The sequence below is a fragment of the Theropithecus gelada genome, chromosome 6, assembly GCF_003255815.1.
Source record: "Theropithecus gelada isolate Dixy chromosome 6, Tgel_1.0, whole genome shotgun sequence".
Taxonomy (NCBI): domain Eukaryota; kingdom Metazoa; phylum Chordata; class Mammalia; order Primates; family Cercopithecidae; genus Theropithecus; species Theropithecus gelada.
In genome coordinates, this window is record NC_037673.1 from 16,094,495 (window position 1) to 16,118,412 (window position 23,918).

The window sequence follows — 23,918 nt, forward strand, 5'->3', positions numbered from 1 at the left end:
TGGCCCACAGTCCCCTACAGGAAGCCTTGCCATTATTGGAACATGCCTGTCTTTTACTCTGCAGCTGTTCCACAGTGTTTTCTCCTTGTCTGATTGGCAAGTATTCATTCATGCTTCCAGACCCATGTCCTGTCGGCTCGTCAGAGACACCTTCCCCAGCTGCCTTAGGGCAACTGACAACTCCTCTAGACTGGGACCTCTCTTAGCTCACCTGTATGTTGACACGTATGATGCAGTGCAGCCTATCCCCACACACGGAGTCTTCCTGACAACCTGGCTTGTCCATGCCCTGCCACCAACAATGCCCAGCACAGAAAGTGCTCCGTGTCTCTACTACAGATTATTGAAGAGAGACAGGCTGCATACAGCTTCTAAATCTGTATCATATTGAAAACGATTTTGAAAACAATAATTTAAAATATTTCCAACTCATTTCCTTACCATAAATGTTTTTGACATGTATGGCAGCCTGAGTTTGAATTATGGCATTAACTCATATAGCATGATATTAAGCATTTTAATTATTTTAAAGCTCTATTATTTCCATTATCTAAATGCACTCCCCAGCCTTGGAGTGTTTCTTCTGAGTTTCTTTTTCTTTGAGAGAGGGTCTCACTCTGTTGCCTAGACTGGAGTGTAGTGGTGCAATCTTAGCTCACTGCAAACTCTGCCTCCCAGGCTCAAGCCATTCTCGTACCTCAGCCTCCTGAGTAGCTAGGATTACAGGCACGCACCACCACACCCAGCTAATTTTTGTATTTTTAGTAGAGATGGAGTTCCCCATGTTGGCCAGGCTGGTCTTGAACTCATGACCTCAAATTATCCACCTGCCTCAGCCTAGCAAAGTGCTGGGATTACAAACACGAGCCACCATGCTCCACCTCTTTTGTGTTTCTATGCAATCATTTTCATGGATGGTACATTTTGTTGAATGGAAATTCTGCCAATTTTTTATTCCAACATTGATTCAGAGTGTGTGTGTGTGTGTGTGTGTGTGTGTGTGTGTGGTGGGAGCTGTGAAGACAGGATGTAGACAAAAGGTACACTCAAAGGGCAAGGTCTTGGGAAACAGGGAGACTAGGGTGCGTGTTTTTTTTGTTTTTTTCCTGATGGATATTTCCATCATTCACTTTCCATCATGCAGTCTTGTCTCCAGCCATCTCCACCTCATGCACCCCATACAGTCATTAGAGAAAGCGGGGTTCTCACCCTCTGTCCCTTTTTGTTTTCGAGTGAGTCGATACGCATACAAAGGTGTGCATTAATTCAAAGGGCAGTGGAGCAGTGATGGTCCAATTTGTGTCTCAAGTCTCTTAGTCCAGTATTTTTAACACAATGCTCTCAATTGTAATGTCAACAGTAACCACAATTATCCTCTATTAAACGTTATGCTGTTGATGATCTGCCTTAGTGATGCAACTGTTCAGGAATCTCACCCAGGACTGTGCTCATGGAACATCGGATTAAAACAAGGAATCGATCAAAGTTTGAAACACTGTTTAACATTCTCACCACCTAAATCTGCCCTTAAATAGTGGCTTAATTTCCTTCTTTTATGATTCATTCTTCACGTTTCTGCAAATTGTCACATCCTTATCATTTGTGACACAGCTTTTGATTGGAAAAATATTATTTCAAGTTTTGGGAGAATTTGCTATGGAGGAATCACAATTCTATTCTGTGAGGTATTCCGTTATGTAAACATGAACTATTCTATTATTAATCACCCAAAAGTTATTTTTAGAAAATAGAATGTAAAGCATTTTATTTTATATGATTTAAAATCTAGTCATTAATTACTTCAAACAACCAGCATGTTCAGTTCATGTTTCTAGGGAAAACATCCTTCCTGTCTTCTCATCTGCTCTGTGGTTGTTCATTAAAATGTGCCAATTACCTCCATTAGGTAGATAAGAAGGTAGAAAATCCCCAGGTACCCCTAGTTAGCAACCTGTTCCTGGGGAGTCAATAGCCTCATTTTTCGTCTCCTCTTTTCATTGAAAAAATACTCATCTAGTGAAAGAAAAAGACTTCTCACTGCTGGCAAACATATTTCATAGAACTTCATTAAACCAAGTTAAAGGATTAGCGTTTAAATGATTTAAGAAGGTATGTAAGGTTCTACCAAAAGAAAATCTAATTAAGATGGTGCTCAAAGAATTCAAGACACTAATAATTAACCGAATTAATTGTGATAGGTCTATCAGAGGGCTATGCAAATGTTAGTCATTATCATTATTGCAGGTACCATGACACGACATTTAGGTGAGCTTTTGGGGTTATAAGTATGCAAGATGCTCTGCTTATGTAACATGTACTGGAGTAAAACTACTTTTATTTCACTCATTTTTATCTTTCTACAAGCTCTCTGTTTCAGAAATTAGATAACAAGACATAAGTCCTAGATCATGCACTCCTGGTGACTAGTTACTTCAACACAGCAAAAAGTCACGCTTCAGTTTGCCAACCAGCACGAGGCACAAGAGCGTCACCTCAGAGCTCTCTGTGTTGCAGAACTGACAGGCACTTTGGAATCTGCCCACAGCGTCCTAAACTCTTAACCATTTGTAACAGGTCTGAAAAATTACACACAGAGTGAAAGCTTTCATAAAAATATATTTAAAACAAGCAAGAAAAAATAGTTTTGGCCTTAAGGATAACTTTCATTATTCTTTTAACCAAGTATAGTTAAATTATATGTATAATGATTTCAAGTACCAACTTATAAAAGATGTGACAAACCAGACAACGAAGAACAAGAGGACTCTTTTTCTCAGAAAAAAATGTATTTGCAATTCAAATGTTCATATAAAAAGCATAAATCTGAAAAAGTTCATAGATGTGTTTTTAGAAGTGCTATGGTTTTGCCATTCATTGCAATTACATTCCAAAATGTGCAGGGCGGTCCACACTGCATCATCTTATGCTTTTGTCACACTGAAGTCACTCTCATCACGACCTCCCCCGAGCTGTTATCTTCTGATAAGTCTTCATGAGGCCTCATCCGATTGAACAGGTGCAATAACACGTAGCCACACTGAAACCTCGGCGAGGTTAACTGAGTTGGGTGGACCAAGTTTCTGTTCCGCAGAGCTGTCAATGGCAACCACAAAGTCCTACTTGTGGAAGACTCTCCCCGGCTGCTTTCTTCGATGTCTGTGGCTTTGTCATAATTTAACACATCCCAGTGCAAATTCACAGCTCGCCAGCGCTTAAACACTCTGTAAACTGCAGCTCCTTCGTGAACGATGAGACCTAAAATTTGAGGAAATAAAAAAACCAAAAAGACTGGTGATAATCCAAGGTTGGGAGCGTTATTTTGTATACTAGTAAGGGATCCAAAAATAGTTATGTTATTCATCATCAGCAAAAATATGGTATTCCGTCTACTCAAATATTATGGCTAATGGCAAGTTACTACCCATATGACACGGAAATAATCCATTTTTGAAGAGTAAGAGTACACTAATATGTAGAGAATCAAGCTATCGCAGATATAATTTCCTTGCTCCACCATGGCTCAGATTTTGCCCTGGGCACTTATATTGCCTTAGGAGAATCATTAGGTTCATTTATGGATTTAACACATAGTCTTGAGTGCCTATTGTGTGGCCAAGCAATGTGTTAGGGGCTTGAACCAAGCTGGCAATTTAATTTGAGAAAGAGACAGATGTTAAGGTCATTACAGATACTAAGGTTACTGTTTCCCCAGTTCCTAAAACAATGCCTGACCCACAGTACAAACCATATAAATTTTGTTATTTGTATTCTCCTCAACAATTCAACAAAATGTATTGAACAGTTACTTTAGAGCTTTATGAATATTATCCCATGTAGTACTCATCATAGCCATATAAAGTAAGTACTAGCACTTCCTCTGTTTGATAAACAAGGAAACCAAGCCTTGGGGATGCTCAGAAACTTGCTCAAAAACATACAACTAGTAGCAGTGGAGAGCAGGGATTCAAAAACAGGCAGGCTGGCTCCGGGGTCCTTGTTCTTTGTTGCTATAAAGTGAATCAGCTCTTTCCACATTTCTGAGACAGACTCTTAGGAAAATAAAGTAATACAGCAAACTTGGAAACCGTTAAGTCAGACAGGATGCACTAGCCCATGTGCCATCTCCACTATCCACTCCAGATCTGTCACGTACCCTGCATTTCACACATCTACATTTCAGCATGTAGTCCAAAGGCTTTTGAATTTGTGATCCCTCACAAAAAAGTAGTCCCTGGGGAAGGTCTCTCAGATAGAGAAGTGAGGAAGAGCTCTTCTCTTTGAGGAGGCTGAAAGTCCACTGAAGTTGGTGGAGAGAGCAATCAACAGTCTTTGGTAGATGAAGTACGGCATGTGAGCAGAGCATGTCAGCTGGTACAACCACGTTTTAATGATAAATTTAAAAATGAGCAGATTCCACCTTTTAGCAGTTAGACCTTTGGGTATATGCCCTAGAGAAACTCTCACAAATGTGAACAAGGAAGCAAGTTAAAAAATGTTTACTACCTAATTGCCTGTATTTGAAGGAAAAAACTTCAAGGCATCCCAACGGTCTATCCTCAGAAGAATGGACAAATTGTACGTAGAACCAAGGGATAAGAGTAACGAGATAAAAGGAAATATTGTCATATGCATTAATGTGGATACCTCTGAAACCATAATGACAATTCCAAAGTCACAATGAAAAAATTAAAGTTTCAGAAAGAAACAATGGCAGTGAATAAATACTATCCATTTTAATGAAGATACATATATAGATGGTAGACATATAAAAGCATGGATGAGAATAATAACCACTAAATTCATGGTAGTGAGGAAGGAAGGAAAGAAACAAAATTGGGAAGTGGCTTCAAAGAGGGTTTCAACATTTGGGTGTCCCAAATGTTGCATTTTTAAAACTGGGTGGTGGAGATATTAATGCTCAACCTATTATTCTGTGTATTTATGGTGACTGAATAATTCACAATTTCAAAAATAACAGAGAATTTATTAGAAAAGTTCATCTAAAGTGGATTTGGGGAGTTGGGGAGACAGTAAGGAGGTCACTGCATTTACATGAAGAACAGAGTGATAGCAGTAAGGATACGACAGAGAAATAAAGTAATAAATTCCCAGGGAAAACTGACAGGAACTGTAACAGGAACTGTAATGGAAGAAAGGGGGAAAAACTCAGTCCCATGTTTTTAAGGCTGGAGGAATGGGTAATTGAAAGATTGGTAATCACCTTCCCATAGGTACAATGAGGTAAGTGTTTTGAGCATGTTTTTCTTGGAGAGACTATTACATTTTTTTGACAGATAAAACAATGCCAGGTGGGTGACAGGGATACCCAGTCCTTGAAAAATGACGCCTACCTAATGTCAAAACTTAAGTTTTGCATTAGTCTCTCACCAGGAGATAAATTTCTGATACATGTGACTTACAAGCATTCCGAAGATATTAATATAGGTTACAAAAAAAATGCATGTGGTCTAACAAGCAAACACATCTTAAGTCCAGTTATTATATATGACCAAAATAATAAGGAGAAATGTAAACTTCTATTTGTCATAACAATTTCAAATAATTGTTTTTATCAACTTCTTTTTTCCAAAGGAATAATCAAGTTGACCTAACTGACCAGATATTTTTAGGAAACAGCCAGAATGAAAAGTCAATACTATCAGATTTTAATTGGTGGTTCTATTATTAGCTTTCTGAATTCTCCATGGTCAATAATTTAACATTTCGGGTTCAATTTTTCCTCCTTAAAATAAAATTGGAATACCTAATCTTTACATTCAGCCAGGCAACATAGAGATAAATGAGAATTCATCAACTATAAAGCCCTCACATTTCTTCTGGGATGGTAACTCTATAAATACAAGACACTATTATTAATTAAAAATCAATAGTGAATCTGTGTGGTGGGGAACACATATTCGCACTAATCACAAAACAATTACAGCCTGAGACAGGTTCATTCTGGGTAAGTGCAGCGATGGAGGGTGTAGGAGCACAGCTTCACCAGAGGAAACCACTGACTTTGCAAGAGCCTATTCTTTTTTTTTATTGATTTCCTTTGCAAGGCCAGAAATCAGATCACTTACTAGAGCTTAAAGTCACTTTCCGGGAATATATTCCTGGTAGCTCTTTTCTAAATACATAAATCTAACCAATATGCAGAAATAAATCCCACAGGTCTTTATAGTACATTTTGAACCAAATTTAGAGAGAGAACTACTTGAAGTTTTCATGAAGACGCAGTCCTTTTGAATTTCCAGTTTTCTGGGCTGCTTTTTAATTGCCGCAGGTTATGAATGATGTTTAGATTCTGTTTTATTCCCCACGAGCATTCAGAATTACTCCTTGGCTTCTGCAAGCTCAGATTTTACTGAAATGCAACGAATTCCATTCCTATCCCCAAGGCTGTTCTCTGTAACGTGCATTTTTTCCTCTTTTTCTTCAAATGCTGTGCAGTTACAGCAAATGCCTTTTGTGCTAGTGGTTACCAGGTGTGACTACTACGATCGGCAAAGCCAGGGTAAGGATTCATTCAACTCTGGCTCATTCTGTTGAAAATCCAGCTTTTAAAAACTCTATTAGTATGCTTTCTTACTGATGATCAAATGAATTGTCACCTTGACATTTCAGGTCATTTGCGAACAGACTGACGTACTTTTTCATCTGAGTCACTAAGCCTACATGAAGCGAAAAGTGATGATCACTTCTATAAAATGTAAATACTAAATATTTTAGGATACTCGCTACATTATTAACAGCGTGGATATAAAAAAATGTGATTCATGGGACTTAAGGTTTGTAGAGTTGAGGAGTATGTGCATGTGTGTGTGTGGTTGGTTGGTTGGTTGGTTGGTTTTTGTCATTTTCTTACTGGTAATGTTTAACTGGAGTATCACCTTACTGAAGTGTAAAGAAACATTTTTGTTAGAGATTAATCTTGAAAAAGCAGGCTTAAATAATTTCTGGTTTCATTGAATAAACAGTTTTTAATATAAGCAAAATAAAATCTAAATTTTGAAGTGGTGTGTTACTTGAAATTCCTTCTGGTATTAGGCTATTTACCCAAATAGGTGATGGGGAAGGCTACCAAGGTACATATGCTCACATGCTCCATGCTCGTGCACACACACACACACACACACCCCCCATTTGTCTATGTTTACTTTAACATATGAAATGTTATAATTAATAGAGACTTACAAAATTTATGATCAATTACAAATTTTACCTTGTATTAATTACTAAACCACTGGTCAAAAAATTTGATATTGTGTTACAGTCTCAGTTTTTGTTTGGATAAGTTTGGTTGTTTTTCATAATTCATAACATAAATTTGTATCGAGAACCTATTCTGTGCCAAATTCTGTGCTAAGAGCTTTACATGCACAATTTTCATTTAATCTTGACTGCACCTATACAAATAGGTACTTGTTTGTTTGTTTGTTTGAGATGGAGTCTCGCTCTGTTGCCCAGGCTGGAGTGCAGTGGTGCAATCTCGGCTCACTGCAAGCTCCACCTCCCAGGTTCACGCCATTCTCCTGCCTCAGCCTCCCAAGTAGCTGGGACTAACAAATACAAACAGGTACTAGTTTTAAACAATGTTACAGTTGAGAAAATTCAGACCCAGAGAGCTGTCCAACATCATGAAGACAGAAGAATCAGAGCTGAGATTGGAACCCAAATTTGTTCAAAATGTAAACCTCAAGTGCTACAGTCCCATCCATCCTAAATCTCCGAAGTATAGAAGTCTCTTCTAATCACAGAATAACCAAATAAAAGAGGTTACTATGAACTAAACATTTGTGTCCCCAGATGAATTCATATGTTGAAGCACTAATTTCCAGTGTGATGGTATTTGGAAGTGAGGCCTCTGGGAGGTAATCAGGGTTAGATGATATTGTGAGCGTGGGGCCTGCATGATGGGATTAATGTCCTTACAACAAACAGAAGAGACATCAGTGCTCTCTCGCTCTCTTTCTGTGTGTGTGTGTGTGTGTGTGTACATACACCAAGGAAAGGCCATGTGAGAGCATAACAGGGAGACGGTGGTCTGCAAATCAGAAAGAGAGCCTTCAGCAGACACCAGATACGCTGCTGACCAAATATCTGCCACAAGTTGTGTTATTTAGCTTTCCCAAGGGTCATTTTGATTGAACAGCACACAGAGTTTTGCCTTGCGCTCCTTTGTGGTTTCATCAGGGGCTTGCATTTCCTGGGAGGACTGGGGGTGAGTGTGGCTTCCCAGGCAAAGCTCTCATCGTCTACAGTGTTGTTTTCAAAAAGCCTTGCCAACTCTTTTCTCTCTGTGAGTGGGAAGGGAGGGAAGGGGAGGGAGTGGCTGCTTCACCTGCACTCCTAGAGGTATAATAATGTCAGTGACACACAAGGATGGTAAAGATGGAAACTAACTGTATAAACTTTGCTTACCTCACAAACTCCAGAACTTAATTTACTCAAGTTTTAAATGAGTGATGCAGTTTACCTACAGTCTCAATACATCTCATATATGTATACACCCAAACCCTATAATACATAGATACAACCCCATGTCATTCTGAGAAGTCAGTGTGCACAGGAAGCAAATTGGGACTTTGGGCTCTGTTTAATCCCACGTGCTAGAAGAGCATTTTAGAACCCATTTAATAAACTGGTGCCACTTTTGACTCCTTAATTTCTGCTGCTACTTGGTGAAAGCCAGAGCATGGTTGCTTCAAAGAGGATTAATCAAACGAGGCTGTGGCCCAAGACACCCTTTGTTGTGATGATCTCTGCTAGAATATAATACAATGCATGAATCCTCCTGACACTGTTTCTTAATCTGCCCCAAACTTAAATGTCCAGGAGTTGTGGAAACTTAGATGTGAGTGTAGAGGTAATCACTTTAAAAGTCACTAATCTATTGCTGGGTCTTGTTAATACGCATCAAACAATAACCATAAGTCATGGTTACTTTCGTATGTACAGAATGTTTTTTTGTTGGATTGAACTATATATGAAGCTATAGACAGATAACTGTATGTGAACTATAAAAAACATTCTACCCAACAACTGCAGAACATACATTTCATTCATCAGCACATGGAACATCCTCCAAGATAGACCATATGATAGGCCACAGAACAAGTCTCAACAAATTTAAGAAAGAAAATGAAATCATATCAAGTACTGTCTCAGACCACAGCGGAATAAAATGGGAAGTCAATTCCAAAAGGAATACTCGAAACCATGCAAATACATAAAGATTAAATAACCTGCTCCTGAATGATTGTTGAGTCACGATGAAATACAGACAGAAATTTAAAAATTCTTTGAACTGAACAATAATATTGACACAAGCTATCTAAACCTCTGGGACACAAAGTGGTCCTAAGAGGAAAGTTCATAGCATTAAATGCCTACATCAACAAGTCTGAAAGAGAATAAATAGGCAATCTAAGGTCACACCTCAACGAACTAGAGAACAAACAAAAACCCAAACCCAGCAGAAGAAAAGAAATAACCAAGATGAGAACAGAAGTAAATGAAACTGAAACAAAAATACAAAAGATAAATGAAACAAAAAGCTGATTCTTTGAAAAGATAAATAACATTGATAGACCATTAGCGAGATTAACCAAGATATGTTGGTTTTTCTATTGTTGACTATAAATAGTATAGAGCTTTGCTCTTCTCAGAATGACCTAGAACCATGTAAAATTCATAGAACCAGGTTGAGAACAGTATGTTGATCATCACAGCTCAAGGGCTCAAATACAGATGCATCATTATCATTGATAAAATAAAATCCTCTGCGCAAGAAACATGATAGGGACAATGAATTATTGTGAAACTTACCATGACAAAAAACCCTTGACACGAAGGGGCTGGCTAATTTCTAAATACTGATGATCCAACTCACCTCACCCCCAAGTAGATAAAAGCACACATGAAGAAATGATCAATGCAATAATGAAGATCCTAATGATGTCAGAGTTTCTCCAAGAGCACACACAAGAAAATCAGTGTTCATTCTATGACACTGCCACTGTCTATGTCCTCCTGTATGCTTCATGAAGTCTGCGGCTATCGGCCTGGACGCAAAAAGCACATCTGTGCTGGATCTGCAAAGCTGATGACACCACTGCTTGGAAGAACAAGATGGCAAAGTCCAATTGTCAGATGAAGTCTCATCTTTTACTAATTGGCAGTGAATGAAGCACACCCTTTTCTGAAAGGTTCTGACACAGGTTAAATTTGTCCTTGTCTTGCCATCCCTGTTTTAGTTAAGGACCATCTCCCATGTCAATTAAACCAGAAGCCTAGGAGACACCATGACTCCTCTCTTCTCTTGCACAAACTTCTGTTGATTCTGTCTTCTTGGCAAACCTGAGCTGAAAGCATAAGACGGACAATTTCCTGGAATGCCGGCTCTTACATTTGCACAATGAAGTATTAATTATGCTTCAAGATCCAGATTCTCTCATAATTTCTTCTCTGATGTACTCAAATAAAATAAATCTTTTCCTCCTTCTACTGCCCACCACTCTACACAGGAAATATCCGCACTGATTTCCTTACTACCTGTACTATAACAATTTGCTTCTATGCCTGAAATTCCTAATCATATGTGTGCTCCCTGACAACAGAACCATGTCTTATTTGCTTTTGGGAACCTGTTCCTATCTTAATATCCAGGTCAAAACTCAGTCTTTGCTGAAAGAGAGGGGGAGAGAGAGAGAGGAGAGTAGCCATTACTGGGATCTAAGGGGTCACGAGGAATGACTTAATCTAGTTGTGACTGCTCTATGAAAATAGAAAAGGATCTATGAAAATAGAAAGGAAAATAGAAAAGGATTGTTCTTTGAAAGGTTAAAGTAATATTTGCAGATGCCAAAGAAACAGAGACAGGCAGTTCAGGATGAGACTGGAAAAGAGTTTAGGGATTGGGGCCCATAGCTCATGAGTGGGTTTTGGTCTTGGGAGTAATGGTGGTGAGGGGAAAATACGGGCAGAGGACATGGCCAGGGCAAAAGAACTAAAATTCTTTTTTTTTTTTTTTTTTTTTGAGACAGAGTCTGGAGTGCAGTGGCGCGATCTCGGCTCACTGCAAGCTCCGCCTCCCGGGTTCACGCCATTCTCCTGCCTCAGCCTCCCGAGTAGCTGGGACTACAGGCGCCCACAACCGCGCCCGAATAATTTTTTGTATTTTTAGTAGAGACGGGGTTTCACCGTGGTCTCGATCTCCTGACCTTGTGATCCGCCCGCCTCGGCCTCCCAAAGTGCTGAGATTACAGGCGTGAGCCACCGCGCCCGGCCAAGAACTAAAATTCTTTAAAAGGATCTGTGTTCAGCCCCAGCAAACTGTAGCTGCCTCCCCCACTATCTTGCTGGCCAGGTCATCAAATGTTGGCCTGTATCAATCACAAACTGAGATATTGGGCTGTGCCCAGGCCTAAAGCCTAGGAGACAGGTATGGATTCCTCCCTGCTATTTCAAGCAAAATAGAGAGAGTAAAAGGAAACTGTCCATTCCTCTGACCTCTTGCTTTCCTAAGAAGCCAATGAATCAATCACTCATTGAACTGATTTTTAAAATTCCTTGTAGATGGGAGTATCTCCTGATCTTTTGATTAGTAACCCTGGAGCACAAACCCACTATTGGCACATTTAAAGAATATTTCTCAAAAGCTGTGAAGGCTATATATTATAAAAAATATGGTGTATCTTTTGGTCAATGTTTTAAAAAAATTGATTAACAGAACTCATAGGAGAGAAAAATTGTTATATTATCTAAGTTTCTTCCCTACGGTGCTCAAGAAAAAAATAATGGATGTATTTGTTTTCAATAAAAGAAATAAAGGAACAGTCCAATACTTCTATAGAAAATAAATATCATAAAGATATCCCAGAAGTCTCCTATAATTGGTGGAATGGACTGGAATCAGTTAAATTTTAGTTGAATGAAGTTTCAATTCTGTCTCTCAATTCTTGGACAGATGAAATACCCTGCAGCAAAAGGGGAGCATCACGTATCACAGGAGTAAGAACGTCAAGAGCCTGGTGGACAAGCACAGTCACCGAATTTCAAAATTAAAACGTAGTGGATGTAATTTAATCCAACCCTCTCACTTTGGGGAATGAGAACTCTGAGACCCAGATAAGTGATTCAGGGTGGCTTGCTCAGGGGTCTGTACCCAGGAAGTGCCTGAGCCCAGAATCACAGCCAGACACAGGATGCCTGTGTGCTTGCTCTGCAGCAACTCAGACCTTAGGAGCCATCCTTGGCCAAAGCCGGTCATCACCGGTGTTTCCTCAGCCTGTGAAATGGCCAGAGGCCAGAGTGATATTACACTGACTATGAAGGAGATGATAGCATTAAAATCTCTTTTCGGTAACAGCAAAGGCTGAGATGGGTAAATTTTTCTCTGGCCTTTATCCTAAAGGGTACATTGCAGCATTTGGATAGGGCATACAAGGATTACGGCAATCTTCACAATTTATGAATATAAATAACTCTGCAACCTGATTCAATGAAAACTGTATTTGACTTAAAAAGCCTATCAGTGTCTATCTTCTGTGTTAATTTAAGGTTTTAGCAAAGAGACTTTTTAAGAACTTTCTAAGACACTTGGTGGGCTTTTCCTAGTGGCAAGTGAAAATAAATACAACTAATTTTCTATTTTTTCTCCAATGGATAAACTGTCTACTGCAAACTCACAAAAAATGATTTTAATAATTTTCACAGTAAACCATACACATATTTGTTGTTCTATTTTGGGGAGTGAAAATAATATTTTTAAAGATCTAAACTGAAATGTCGAATTAAAACCTGTTTATCTTTATGACTAGTAATAGGCTATTTCATTTTTGTTGGCTTCATTTTTCACTTCTCTTAAATCCTACAGGAAGAAGGCAAAAATTCCAAACAGAAACTACCTAAGTATAATTATAATAATAATAAGTATAAAGTAAATCTAAGTATAATTAAAATTTGTAACTCTTCTATTTCATCGCATGACATCAGTAAGGTGCTTATAATTAAAAATATTAATGAAATTTTTAACCTGAATATACAAATGCTCAGACAGTAGTTTCCTTAATATAGTAAGAAAATTCAAGATTGGGATGTGATTCTTTACACAGATAATTCTTATTAAGAAATTGTTTCACTCAGAATGGTGGGAAGAGAGAAAAAGGCTTTTGGTATAGTGTATTCCATGTTTTCCATTGCCCTTACTAATGTTTCCATTTGTTTTGGACTCTATTAATTTAAAATAAATGAATACTTTGGGCTTTCAAGGAAAATTTTTTCTCCATTTCTGATCTAAAATCAGTTCATCTATTATTTAAAAATATATTTACTCCCTACACCATGTCTTAGGTGTTTGAGACAGTAATTTAAATAGCTTCACTTTATTGTTTATATAGAAAACATTTTGTAAGTTCTTCAAGTTATTCAAGCTCAGCATATAAAGAGGGGTTTTTACCAAACAATAAACAGAATTACGTGGGTCACCTTACTCATTACACAGGCTCTGGAGTGACAGGGTCTGGGTTCTTATTTTGGGTCCTGCTCGCCATCTGTTTGATCTTGGGGAAATTGCTTCATCACTTTCTCATCTCTCAGATGAGAATGATAACAGTCTCTATGCCTCCTAAGATGGTTGTGAAAACTAAGTGGGAAAATCTAGGTAAAGTGCTTAGAATGTTGCCCAGATCACAGTAAACACAATCTTAGACATCACTGGAGATGCATTTTTAAAAACCCTAAGTCAAATTCTTTCCTCGGAAGCAGCTGAAAACATCTATGGGCTTCATTTCTATGCTCAGCTGTGTGGTTCCCGATGGCCCAGAGTTTGTCTCCCCTGCCCTGACGGCGCCCACGGTTCCACATCCTTAAGCATCATTTAGAAGAATGATCGTGTTCACATTCCTTTGAGAGAAAGTTTGTTGGTGCAAAATAGTACAAATCCAACAGCTCCCCAGAGGGGCAGGGTTCATTCTGAAGAACAATCCTCAGGTTTTCAGGTTAATGGAGCGGCCTCCTCTAGACCTTCCCCAGTGAGGGATGGGGACAGGTGGCTCTTCTTATAATGGTGTGACTTCACTGCTGCACAGTCTACTTTCTGCTTTCTCTTCCAAGGAAGGCTTCCCATTCCCATGTTGATTTGGCCTCTTACATAAGCTCAATTTAGACTTCCTGCAGATACACTCAGAGCTCTCTGAGGCTATGCAGTTGCTCCTGAGTCTCATGTGTTTGGAAATCCCACAGCCTGTCTTCTGGAAAGCCATGGAGTGACAGGGTAAAGCCTCACAAAACACACACATGTGCACACTCATATATGGAATAAAGCCATGGGAGATGTGCCCTGGTGGCCTCTCAGCGACCCTCCATGGTCACGGATGGTTTGACCCCTGGCTCCTGGACACCCTCCATCCCCCTAGACCCATGTGATTCAGGGTCCACGTGGATGGCTTGGCCTAACACACACAACCCATTGCCCTCTACTATTCCTCTCTTGCCCCAGCCTGGGCCTTGCTCTTCCAGAAACCATTCCAATTCCAAGCTCTGAAGCTCTCCCATCCCACTACTGACAACAACCTCCAAGGCCTCCCACTCACCTACCTTCTTAATCTCAATGCACCTCCTTCCACCTCCTAAAGACTTTGAGGCCCTAGACTGATGATCTTTTCCCAAAGCACCAGCTTCTTTCTGGCTTTGGCTCCTTCCCTAGCAGCCTAGAAAGCTCAGCCCATCCTGTAGCCATTGTCTCCTCACTTGAGGGGTAAGGCAAGGTTAGTCTTGTTGCTCTGCCCTCCAGAAATTCTGGAGAACAAGACCACATCTTAACCCAGTCTCACCACTTCACCTCTCTGTACTTACTCTTCATCCCTATTGGGCAACAGACCATAGCCATATGGCCTTGTGGATCTGGTGGCCTTGCTCCGGCCTCAGGGAGGTGCTCAGTCATGCCGTGATTTTGCAGGGGGCTTAGCCTCCTCTCCCTAGGGCCCTCAGCAGCTGAGCATCACATTCATTGCTCTCCTCCAAGTCTTTTCTCACATTGTGCCTCTGTTGTCTAAGCGGATGGCCACACTACCTACTTACTGAGAAACGAGGAGTCTTTTGAAAGGAGGCCTCTCAATGTCTCATTCTCTCAGGCAGAATATACAGCTGCCTCCAGCTGTGCCCACCTCCCCTCAGGACACAGGGTCCCTCCTGTGCAAGGCAAAGCCCTTCCTGGGTGCTGGGCTCTCGTCTCTTCAGTCCCAGGGACATCAAGCTGCCCCTTCCCATCTCTGGATTTTCACACTTTCTTCTGATTTCTTCTGGGTGTTTCTTTTCAGCATCCACCCATGCCTAACACTACTATTAAAGCAAACAAAAACCTTTCTTGATTCCACACCTCGCTCTGGCTTCTACCCTCATTTAACTGTGTCCTTTGTCAGCTAAGATTTGTGAACTCACCTCTGGACCCCCTTCTGCCCATCCCAGCCCTTCTCAACCCACTGCCAAGTCCAGTGAGTCATTGTTGGCTTGATTTCACCTAACCCTTTACAGGACATCTGGCACCATTGGCCACTTGCTCCTCCTCCTAGAAGTTACCTCCTCCTCGTGTGCCTCACCCCACTCTCTTCTTTTCCTGCCACGATCCTCTCCCTCCCCTTCCTGTTTCTCCACCGCATTCCCCAAACTGCTGCTCCTCTCACCAAGAAATTTCCCTGCAGACACTGGTTTCAGCTACCAGATACAAATCTCCAGCTCCAACCTCTAGCCTGAGTTCCAGACCCTTAAATCTGGCTGTATACTGGCCATATCCACTTGGATTCCCCAGACACTCTGCAAAAAGAAAACATTCAGAAGGAGCCTATGACCTTTCTCTCCTTTAGCCCTCTTCTGATAGCCAGTGTTTTAGCAACTGATGGCCCATCTCCCAATCAGCCTCTGTGAATAACACTTGACGGCCTCTTGCTCTTAGCCCTCCAACCCCTTCCATCCTACCGCCATCCAGCTGATCACCGTATCTTGTGATTAATCCCTTTTAATTCTAGCAGCTTCCCAGCAGTCTTAAGGCAGGCCTAATCACTTGCCTGGGTTATTATAGTATTTCTCACTTTTTCATCCCCACTCTCCTTTGTGCTTCCATGCTACCAAACACCTCTTTTTAACACTAAGCTTGATCAGCCACATTCAGGGATCCTTCTGGGGCTCCCTGAGCATTCAGTTTGGCCTCCCTCCCGAGCTCCTCAGGCCCCTTTTCCTTACTGGTACGCCTCAACAACTGTCTTTTGTTCTTGCCATTCCAGATTTCACACGATTTCTTTAAAAATGACAGGACTTCATATGTTACTAGGTCTAGGCATTTGCCTCTCTCGGGGCCCCATCCTAATTCCTGCTCTTCCTTAAAATTTTTCTCCCCTATAGACTTTGCTGGTCCTAAGTGTAATTAACCTCCCCCTAGTAGCTCTCAGATACATTTCTCTCCTGGCACTTTCAAGCTATAATTGCTTATTTCCCGGGCTGTCTCCTCCTCAGGTGGAAAGTAGGAAATTGTTATATTCCAGGGCTCCACAAACCTTTTCGGAAAAGGGCCAGATAGTAAATCTTTCATGCCGTGCTAACCTTTCATTCACTGTCACAACTTCTCATCAACAGCACGTAAATACACGGATATGGCTGCCTCCAGGTACAACTTTATCCAAGGGCACCAAAGTTTAAATTCGTTACAATTTCTACATGTCATGAAATAATATTTTTAAAAATGTATTCAACCATTTAAAAATGTAAAAGCTATTCTTAGATCCCGGGCTGTACAAACACAGGCAGTGGGCTGGATTTGGCCCCCGGGCTGCAATTTGCCAAGCCTTGTTCTATTTATACCTCTATCCCACACGCCAGGCTCAGCACACGGTAAATACGCAATGAATGTTGGCTCGACAGATTACTAATGCTGCTTTGGCTAGACTGCCCCCAATGAAAGAGACAGCTGACAGTGTCACACTGTCTTCTATGGAGGAGACGAAACTCAACAATAACATATTTGGTCTGCTGTCCTGCTAATTATATTAATGTTTCTCCATAAGAACTTTAATTTTACAGAGTCAGATAAGAGCAAAGTGTTAGGTTGGGGTGTTTTCCCCCCTTGAGGGGGCCTTAAAGGGTTAACTAGCCTTGAGAGACCATTCCATGTGCAGCACTAAGGGGCAAGCAGCAAAAACAAGTTCCCTTCTGTGTTATTTCCCAGGATTTTAAAGGCAATGGTATCACCCATAACCAACTATGATAATAATCTTTAGAGACATCGGTAAACATCAGTATGATTAAGGCATAGAAAAGCCCATAATTTGTACCTCCAGAGAAGAGAAAAAATAATGGCCTACTTCTCAAAGCATATAAAGGATAAAGCGTTGTTTCTCCTCTGACAATTTTTCATTACAAAGGGCTGCTCTGCCTCCGCTTTCCAGGGCCTTTCCCAGTATGTGCTCAAAGCATGAAGAATCCGAGGCAGGGACTCCTGTTGCAGGATGAACTGCTGCTTGTGTTTCAGGCTCATCACGTTGAATCAGACTCTCTCTAAATGAAGCTGAGGCATTTCCTGGGGCGCGAAGCATGCTAAGATAGTCTGAAGCCAGGAAATAATGATCTGTGCTTGTAAAGGAATTCTACTCAATTTAAGAAATGATTCCTAATGACCTACCAGAACATGCCAACCTGCAACAGTCAAGTCTGCGTGAGTAACAGACACCCGGCACGGCCAATCTCACCGTCCAGGGCTCCTCCACTGGGGATGAAAGTTGAAGGAAAACCCACAGGGGTTTGGGCAAGAGGAGAAGAATGTTCCTGTCCTTTCTGCAGAAGCAGTTGTGCAAAGGTCTCCTTAGTAGTCAAATTGTGGTGCTTGGGAAGATGTAGTTCCCAGATCAAATTATAAATCAGGAAATGGAAGCATTTCCTGCAGCAGAGATGGGTGATATACTTCTTCTGTCTGGAAGGAAAATTGCAGTTATATGAAGACTCCAAAAGGAAATACTAGGCTAATTAACTCTACTGGTTATTAAGCTAAATAGTGTTTAAGGTGAGCTTCATTCTTCACATGCCCTATGATTTATGCAGACACATCCACGTTAATACTTCCCATGAAACTCGAAATGAGATAGACACAGCAACACCACCTCCTACAACTTGCCTGCCATGTAACCCAAACTGTCAGCCTCAGTAGTAAGCAGCCTCTGCACCCCCACTCCGTGGGTGAATGCTGACCTGTCAACTTCCAAAGCTCGGCTATCCTCAGTGACCACAGGAGCTCAGATTTCAGGCTTGGTAGTGGTGGCGGTGATTGGGTGGTAATCGAATGGGTGGATTTGGGCTCCAAAAGTCTTGTGATGAAAGTCTTTTGATCAAAATTGATGACACTTTTGAATGGTGTGCAGCTGCTCTGCTTGTACAGCTCTGAGATGCACAGGGGTGTTGGTGGTTGGCAGCTGTGGTCTCCACTTCCTGTAGAGAAAGTATCTTCACCGTGCAAGTGGCCCTGAATCAGACCACACTGGATTCTGGTGGTCTTGGCTCTCCACAGGGAGACCAGGAAAGAACTTAGTCTACTCAGACATCCCCAAACCACACAGGCCCTAAAGTCTTCAGTGGATATTTTGATTGTTCTCTTGGTAGTTTTACATTCTTCACTTGAAACTACTTGATGAATTTCACATTTATTCATAAACATTTTACAGTTTAAGAAATTGCTACCTATCAACAATGATCCAAAGGCTGCTCATTTTGCAGGTCTTACCCACAGTTACACTTTCAAGCACACTCGTCTATGGTTGATGAACCTGTGTGGCAACGAACTTAAGGCTCTCCTGCCGTCTTTGGCAAATTCATTTTTTTCTGCTGTAAATCATGGCATATTTCAACTTCCAATGCTAATTTCTTTCTCTTTCCTTTCAGTAAGTAAGTTTTTAACCTAAAATAATTTAAGAAATCATTGTCAACTCCTGAATCATGCTGAGAGATATGAGAGGGCGTGAAAAACTTTTTAAAGGAGCTAGTCCAAAAGTCATGTATATTTGTTTTAAATGGATTATAATTTTTTTCTTTAGCAGTAGATTTATTTTCTTAGTTATGCTTTCCTTATTCTAGTCGGTTTATATTCATAGAAAGCAAGCTACAAGGTGGACGATGATGACCTAAAGGCATCATTTTAGGGGGAAACAATACTGGTTTTAAACAGACAAGTGACCAGTCCATCTGCCATGTGGGAAACTTATCTGTGATTACAGAGTTTGATTATCCTGAATTTCATTTTCAAAATTCTTCACCTTTATTCATACAGCACAGAGTTAGTAAATGTATATTTTAAGCTTCATGTCAATAAAATGTTAGATTATGTGATACTTTTAGCTGCTCTATCTGGAAAAAAAAAAGGAGCAAGTGAAGCAAGAGAAAAATATTACCTTCACTTTAAAACATGTAAATATATGTCCAATATAATCAATCTAAGACCATAGTAATACATGGTGTTTATCGTTCTTAAATTCTATAATGAGATGTGAACGTATCACCAAGTGGTAACTCTAAGTAGTTTTCTTGTGTGTGCCAAAGTAGCTCTGGCTAGATGTATTATCGAACAGGACAGACAGATTTTTTAAAAAGGTTATAATAATAACTGTGAGAATTTACATAGGCCAGGCAAGATGGCTCATGCCTGTAATTCCAGCACTTTGGGAGGCCGAGGCAGGTGGATCACTTGAGGTCAGGAGTTCAAGGTCAGCCTGGCCAACGTCTCTACTAAAAATACAAAAATTAGCCAGGTGTGGTGATGTGTGCCTGTAATCCCAGCTACTCAGGAGGCTGAGGACTCTGTGTCAAAAAAAACAAAAACAAAAACAAAAACAAACAACAAAAAAAGAATTTACATGGATTTAAAGAAAAATTATTTCATTTCAAAGTACAGGAAAATAAAAGTTTGTTGGAGAGCATGAACTTTCTGTAGAAGCAGCATTTTTTTTTAGTATTAAATATAACTGGTACAATAAGAAGATATTTTGATCTGATCCTCATTCTGGTATATCTCAGGTTATTTTTTAAAATTCCCTAATCTCTGTAGCTTTCAAAAGAAAGACAACATAAACAATTACATTATACTTTAATTCATTATTTTAAAAGAGCCTCAAGAGAGATATTTTTGATTCCTCGTGGGTATATATCAGGGATCAATCCGGGATCAGAGTGAGAGAGTGTGTGTGTGTGTGTGTGTGCGCGCGCGCAGGCGCATACACCTATATCTCCTCCATTGTGCATGCTTGTGCTTTAATTTGAGAAATAAAATAATATGAAGAACAGGCGCCAGGCATGGTGACTCACACCTGTAATCCTAGCACTTTCGGAGGCCGAGGCAGGTGGATCACAAGGTCAGGAGATCAAGACCATCCTGGTTAACATGGTGAAACCTCATCTCTACTAAAAATACAAAAAATGAGCTGGGTGTGGTGGCAGATGCCTGTAGTCCCAGCTACTCAGGCAGGAGAATGGCGTGAACCTGGGAGGCGGAGCTTGCAGATGGCGCCACTGCACTCCAGCCTGGGCGATAGATGGAGACTCCGTTTCAAAAACAAAAACAAAAACAAAAACAAAAAAGAACAGGCAATAATAACAGGATCAATACTTTAGCCACAGAGAGGACTATTTTTCTTGTAGCAACTTCAGGGAGCACTTTCTATACTAAAAAGAGACAGACTGAGAACTAATATCCCCTCAGTGTTAAAAGTGTAATAGATTTTTTTTTAAATGTGACCGAAAGACTCCTAAAGTGTGCTGGAGAACGCAGGGTTTTTGAGAGGCAAAGGTCTCTGATCTTGATCAGTTCTTAGCATTTCCAGATTAGAGCTCGTCGATGTCCCTGCATATCACACCCTTAGATCCCAAAAAACATCAGGCAGGAAGTGCTGCACATTGGCATGACCTAGTAGAGCCATTTTTTTTTTTTTTAGATAAAATTGTCCCACAAACTAAATAACTATGGAATTAATTTTAAGAAAACTACTCGAACGATGTTAAACGTTAAAACCACTGATGAAAATGTCAAACAAGTGATGATATCCATAGTTGGCATGGTATGAGGAAACAGGACCTCATATGTATTGGGAGGGAGATAAATTGATAAAGCCTTTTTAGGTGGCAATATAAAAGGACTTACCAAAATTTACATAAGCTTATTACTCAACCCAGACTTTCCACTTCTCAGAATTGTGCTAACAGAAATATTCATGTAAAATGATGTCCTTTACAGCATGGTCCCTAACGGCAAAAATTGGTAGCAACCTAAAAATTCATCAGTAGAAAAAAGTTTAAATACATTGTTGTGCATCTGTTATAACAGGGAAAGATCTCTAGATTATATCGTTGAGTGAAAAAGACTATTTTCTCAGCACCTTGTACAGTATGATCTCACTTATAAATAAAATGCAGAAGTATCCATGTACCTAAACCCATGTAAACCTAATGAAAAAATCTGGAAGATAAACCTCAAAATGCAGAGAGGGGACATTTCTGCAAAGGGAGTAGCATAGCAGAACTGAGGATGTGAGTTAAGTGGGCTTTTTTAACTTTATGGATTTCACAATTATAAACACAAATTTTATGTGTGTGTATATTATATGGACAATTAGGAAAAATTTTAAGAGGCCAAAGCAATCCATGTTGTTAAGTGTTATAAATGTAATCAGTTTCTTCCCATAGTGTTTGAGGGAAGATCAAAACATTTCCAGACTTGCATTTGCCACTAACTTACAGTGTTGATTAGAGGTACAAGCACTACTATCTCTATTTTGCAAATATCACTGACGATAACAGAGTTTTGGTTTGCTGCTTCTATTCACAAGAACTTGAAATCACCTCATCTGGTTCTATCAGACGCTAAAATGACTTGGTGACTGGCCTCACTTTTTAGATGCAAGTTTATCTAATAACTCCTGTAATCACATGGCCCTCTTCTGGTCCCTCAAACTTTTAGTGATTAATAAACATATTCTTCTTGTGGCACTAGCTTCCCTTCAATCAAATGGTCAGTGGAAATGATGGTCTTCTATTTTTTCTCAAAGTGTCCAGGGTGGAGTGAAGAAGCAAATCCTCTGCCCAAGGCCTTCTGCCGGGCAGGTGGGCTTCATTCCTGGGTTTGCTCATCTTCCTTTGTCCACTGTGCAAATCTTTTTTAGCGGGGAGCCAACATGAGCTTCCCTGGCTGTTACTTCTCCCTAAATTACTGCCACTAGCTTAAATCCTAAAGTGACTTAAATCCTTTCTATTAGTTTTCCTGGTGTACAATCATGCCATCTATTTAAATATGCAGAAGTGCTCCCCAAATAGAATCTCTTTACATTCTAATCTCCTTAAAACAGATGTGAATTTTATAATAAGTACAGATTGAAAATTAAATTCCATAGAAGTATTCTTAAAAAGTCCAGTAACAAAAAGAGTCATTTGTCTAACATGTCTCTCCTTTATCACTAACTCTTGGCAATCACACATACTTTAACACCCTTCTCTTAATTATCAAGCTCATTTTCACTTTATTCACCTCTCTTGGAAAAGAGTTCCTTTATCACTTAGCAAATGCAACCCATTTATACAGACAAAGGGAAACCTGTTATTCAAGTTCTTACACACTTGCCATTCCGTCGTGTAGAATCTGTATCTAAAGTAATAGCCACCAGCCACATGTGGCTATTTAAATTAAATTGAAAATTAACTTCTCAGTCTCACTAGCCACATTTCAAGTGCTCAATAGCCAAATTTCGCTAGTGTCAATAGAATTGGATGCCACAGATACAGAATATTTTCGTCCTTGCAGAAAGTTATTTTGAACAGCCCCGATCTAGATGTTTCAACTATAATAGTGGCTAGACCCTTGAGCAGACTCAAAAGGTTAATAGCAAGAAAAAAAAAACTAAATATTGGGAAAGAGGAAAATGTATTAATTACGAATGAAAGCAACAAACAAATTCACTGTGCCTAGGAATAAGTACATAAATTTCCCCAAGTAAACAAATGTTCTCCAAATCTTAACTTCTGTTTAACAATCCAACTCTTCTAAGCATTACATAGACTGGCTGAATGGTAACATTTTTGGATTCTGGAACAATCTTCTATGGATTTTCAGAATAATTTTTTCAAATGATATTTATGAAGCTGCCAACCTGTTTCTTCTACTTAGGTAGAATCAAGTTTGGAAAGCTTGGACAGACAGGAAAGAGGGATGTCTCCAATTATGTTAAAACTCTTTGAATGGGGAACCAATCTCACATCTTCTCATGGCAAGAAGGAGGCCAGCTCTCTATTTGCCAAGTATCTGTTCATCTCTTGGCTATCACTTCCCCATGAAATCAGCCTGAAACCTTCCCCTCCCTACACACAGCACCGCAGGGTTCATCCCTCCTGGTGTCCAACTACCCCTTCCTGTGCATACTTCCGCAACTGTGCACATCCCACTGTTTTCTAATCACTTACTTACCTGCCTGTCCTCCTCATGAGCTCCTTGGGGGAAGGAAAGTCGGCGACTCTTATTTTTAGTCGCAGAACCTAGCACTATTCAACACATAGAAAGTTCCTAGGAAATATTTATTAAACTGAGCTGAGGAAATGGGATGCAAAGTTGTAAACCTGCTTTTCACACTAACTCGAACTCTAAGTCTTCCAGTCAGGAGTATTTAAGGTACAATCAATATGATCTTTGTTACTGTCTGCATTTAATTTGCAGACACTTGAATTAATTTGAAATATTAGCAGGAGCTCTTCCTGGCTGCAATCCAATTGGCTATTGGTAGACTATGAGTATTTTGCTGTCTTTACTATAATAGTTTCTTAATTTCTTGGTGAAAAAAATTAAGATATTTTCCAGGCCAGAACAGACTAATTAGTGAAACTGCCAAGTAAAATAAACA

At 39.9% G+C, this 23,918-nt stretch overlaps 1 protein-coding gene across 1 annotated transcript in view; it reads right to left on the reverse strand.

The window, feature by feature from the left end:
- Nucleotides 1-2,598: 2,598 nt before the first annotated feature.
- Nucleotides 2,599-23,918, reverse strand: part of MARCH11 (membrane associated ring-CH-type finger 11) — a 115,185-nt gene continuing 93,865 nt past the window's right edge. Inside the window, exon 4 of the mRNA XM_025388574.1 lies at nt 2,599-3,255. Within this exon, the coding sequence (XP_025244359.1) occupies nt 2,933-3,255 (323 nt within the window). The 3' untranslated portion in view covers nt 2,599-2,932. The remainder of the gene's footprint in view (nt 3,256-23,918) is intronic.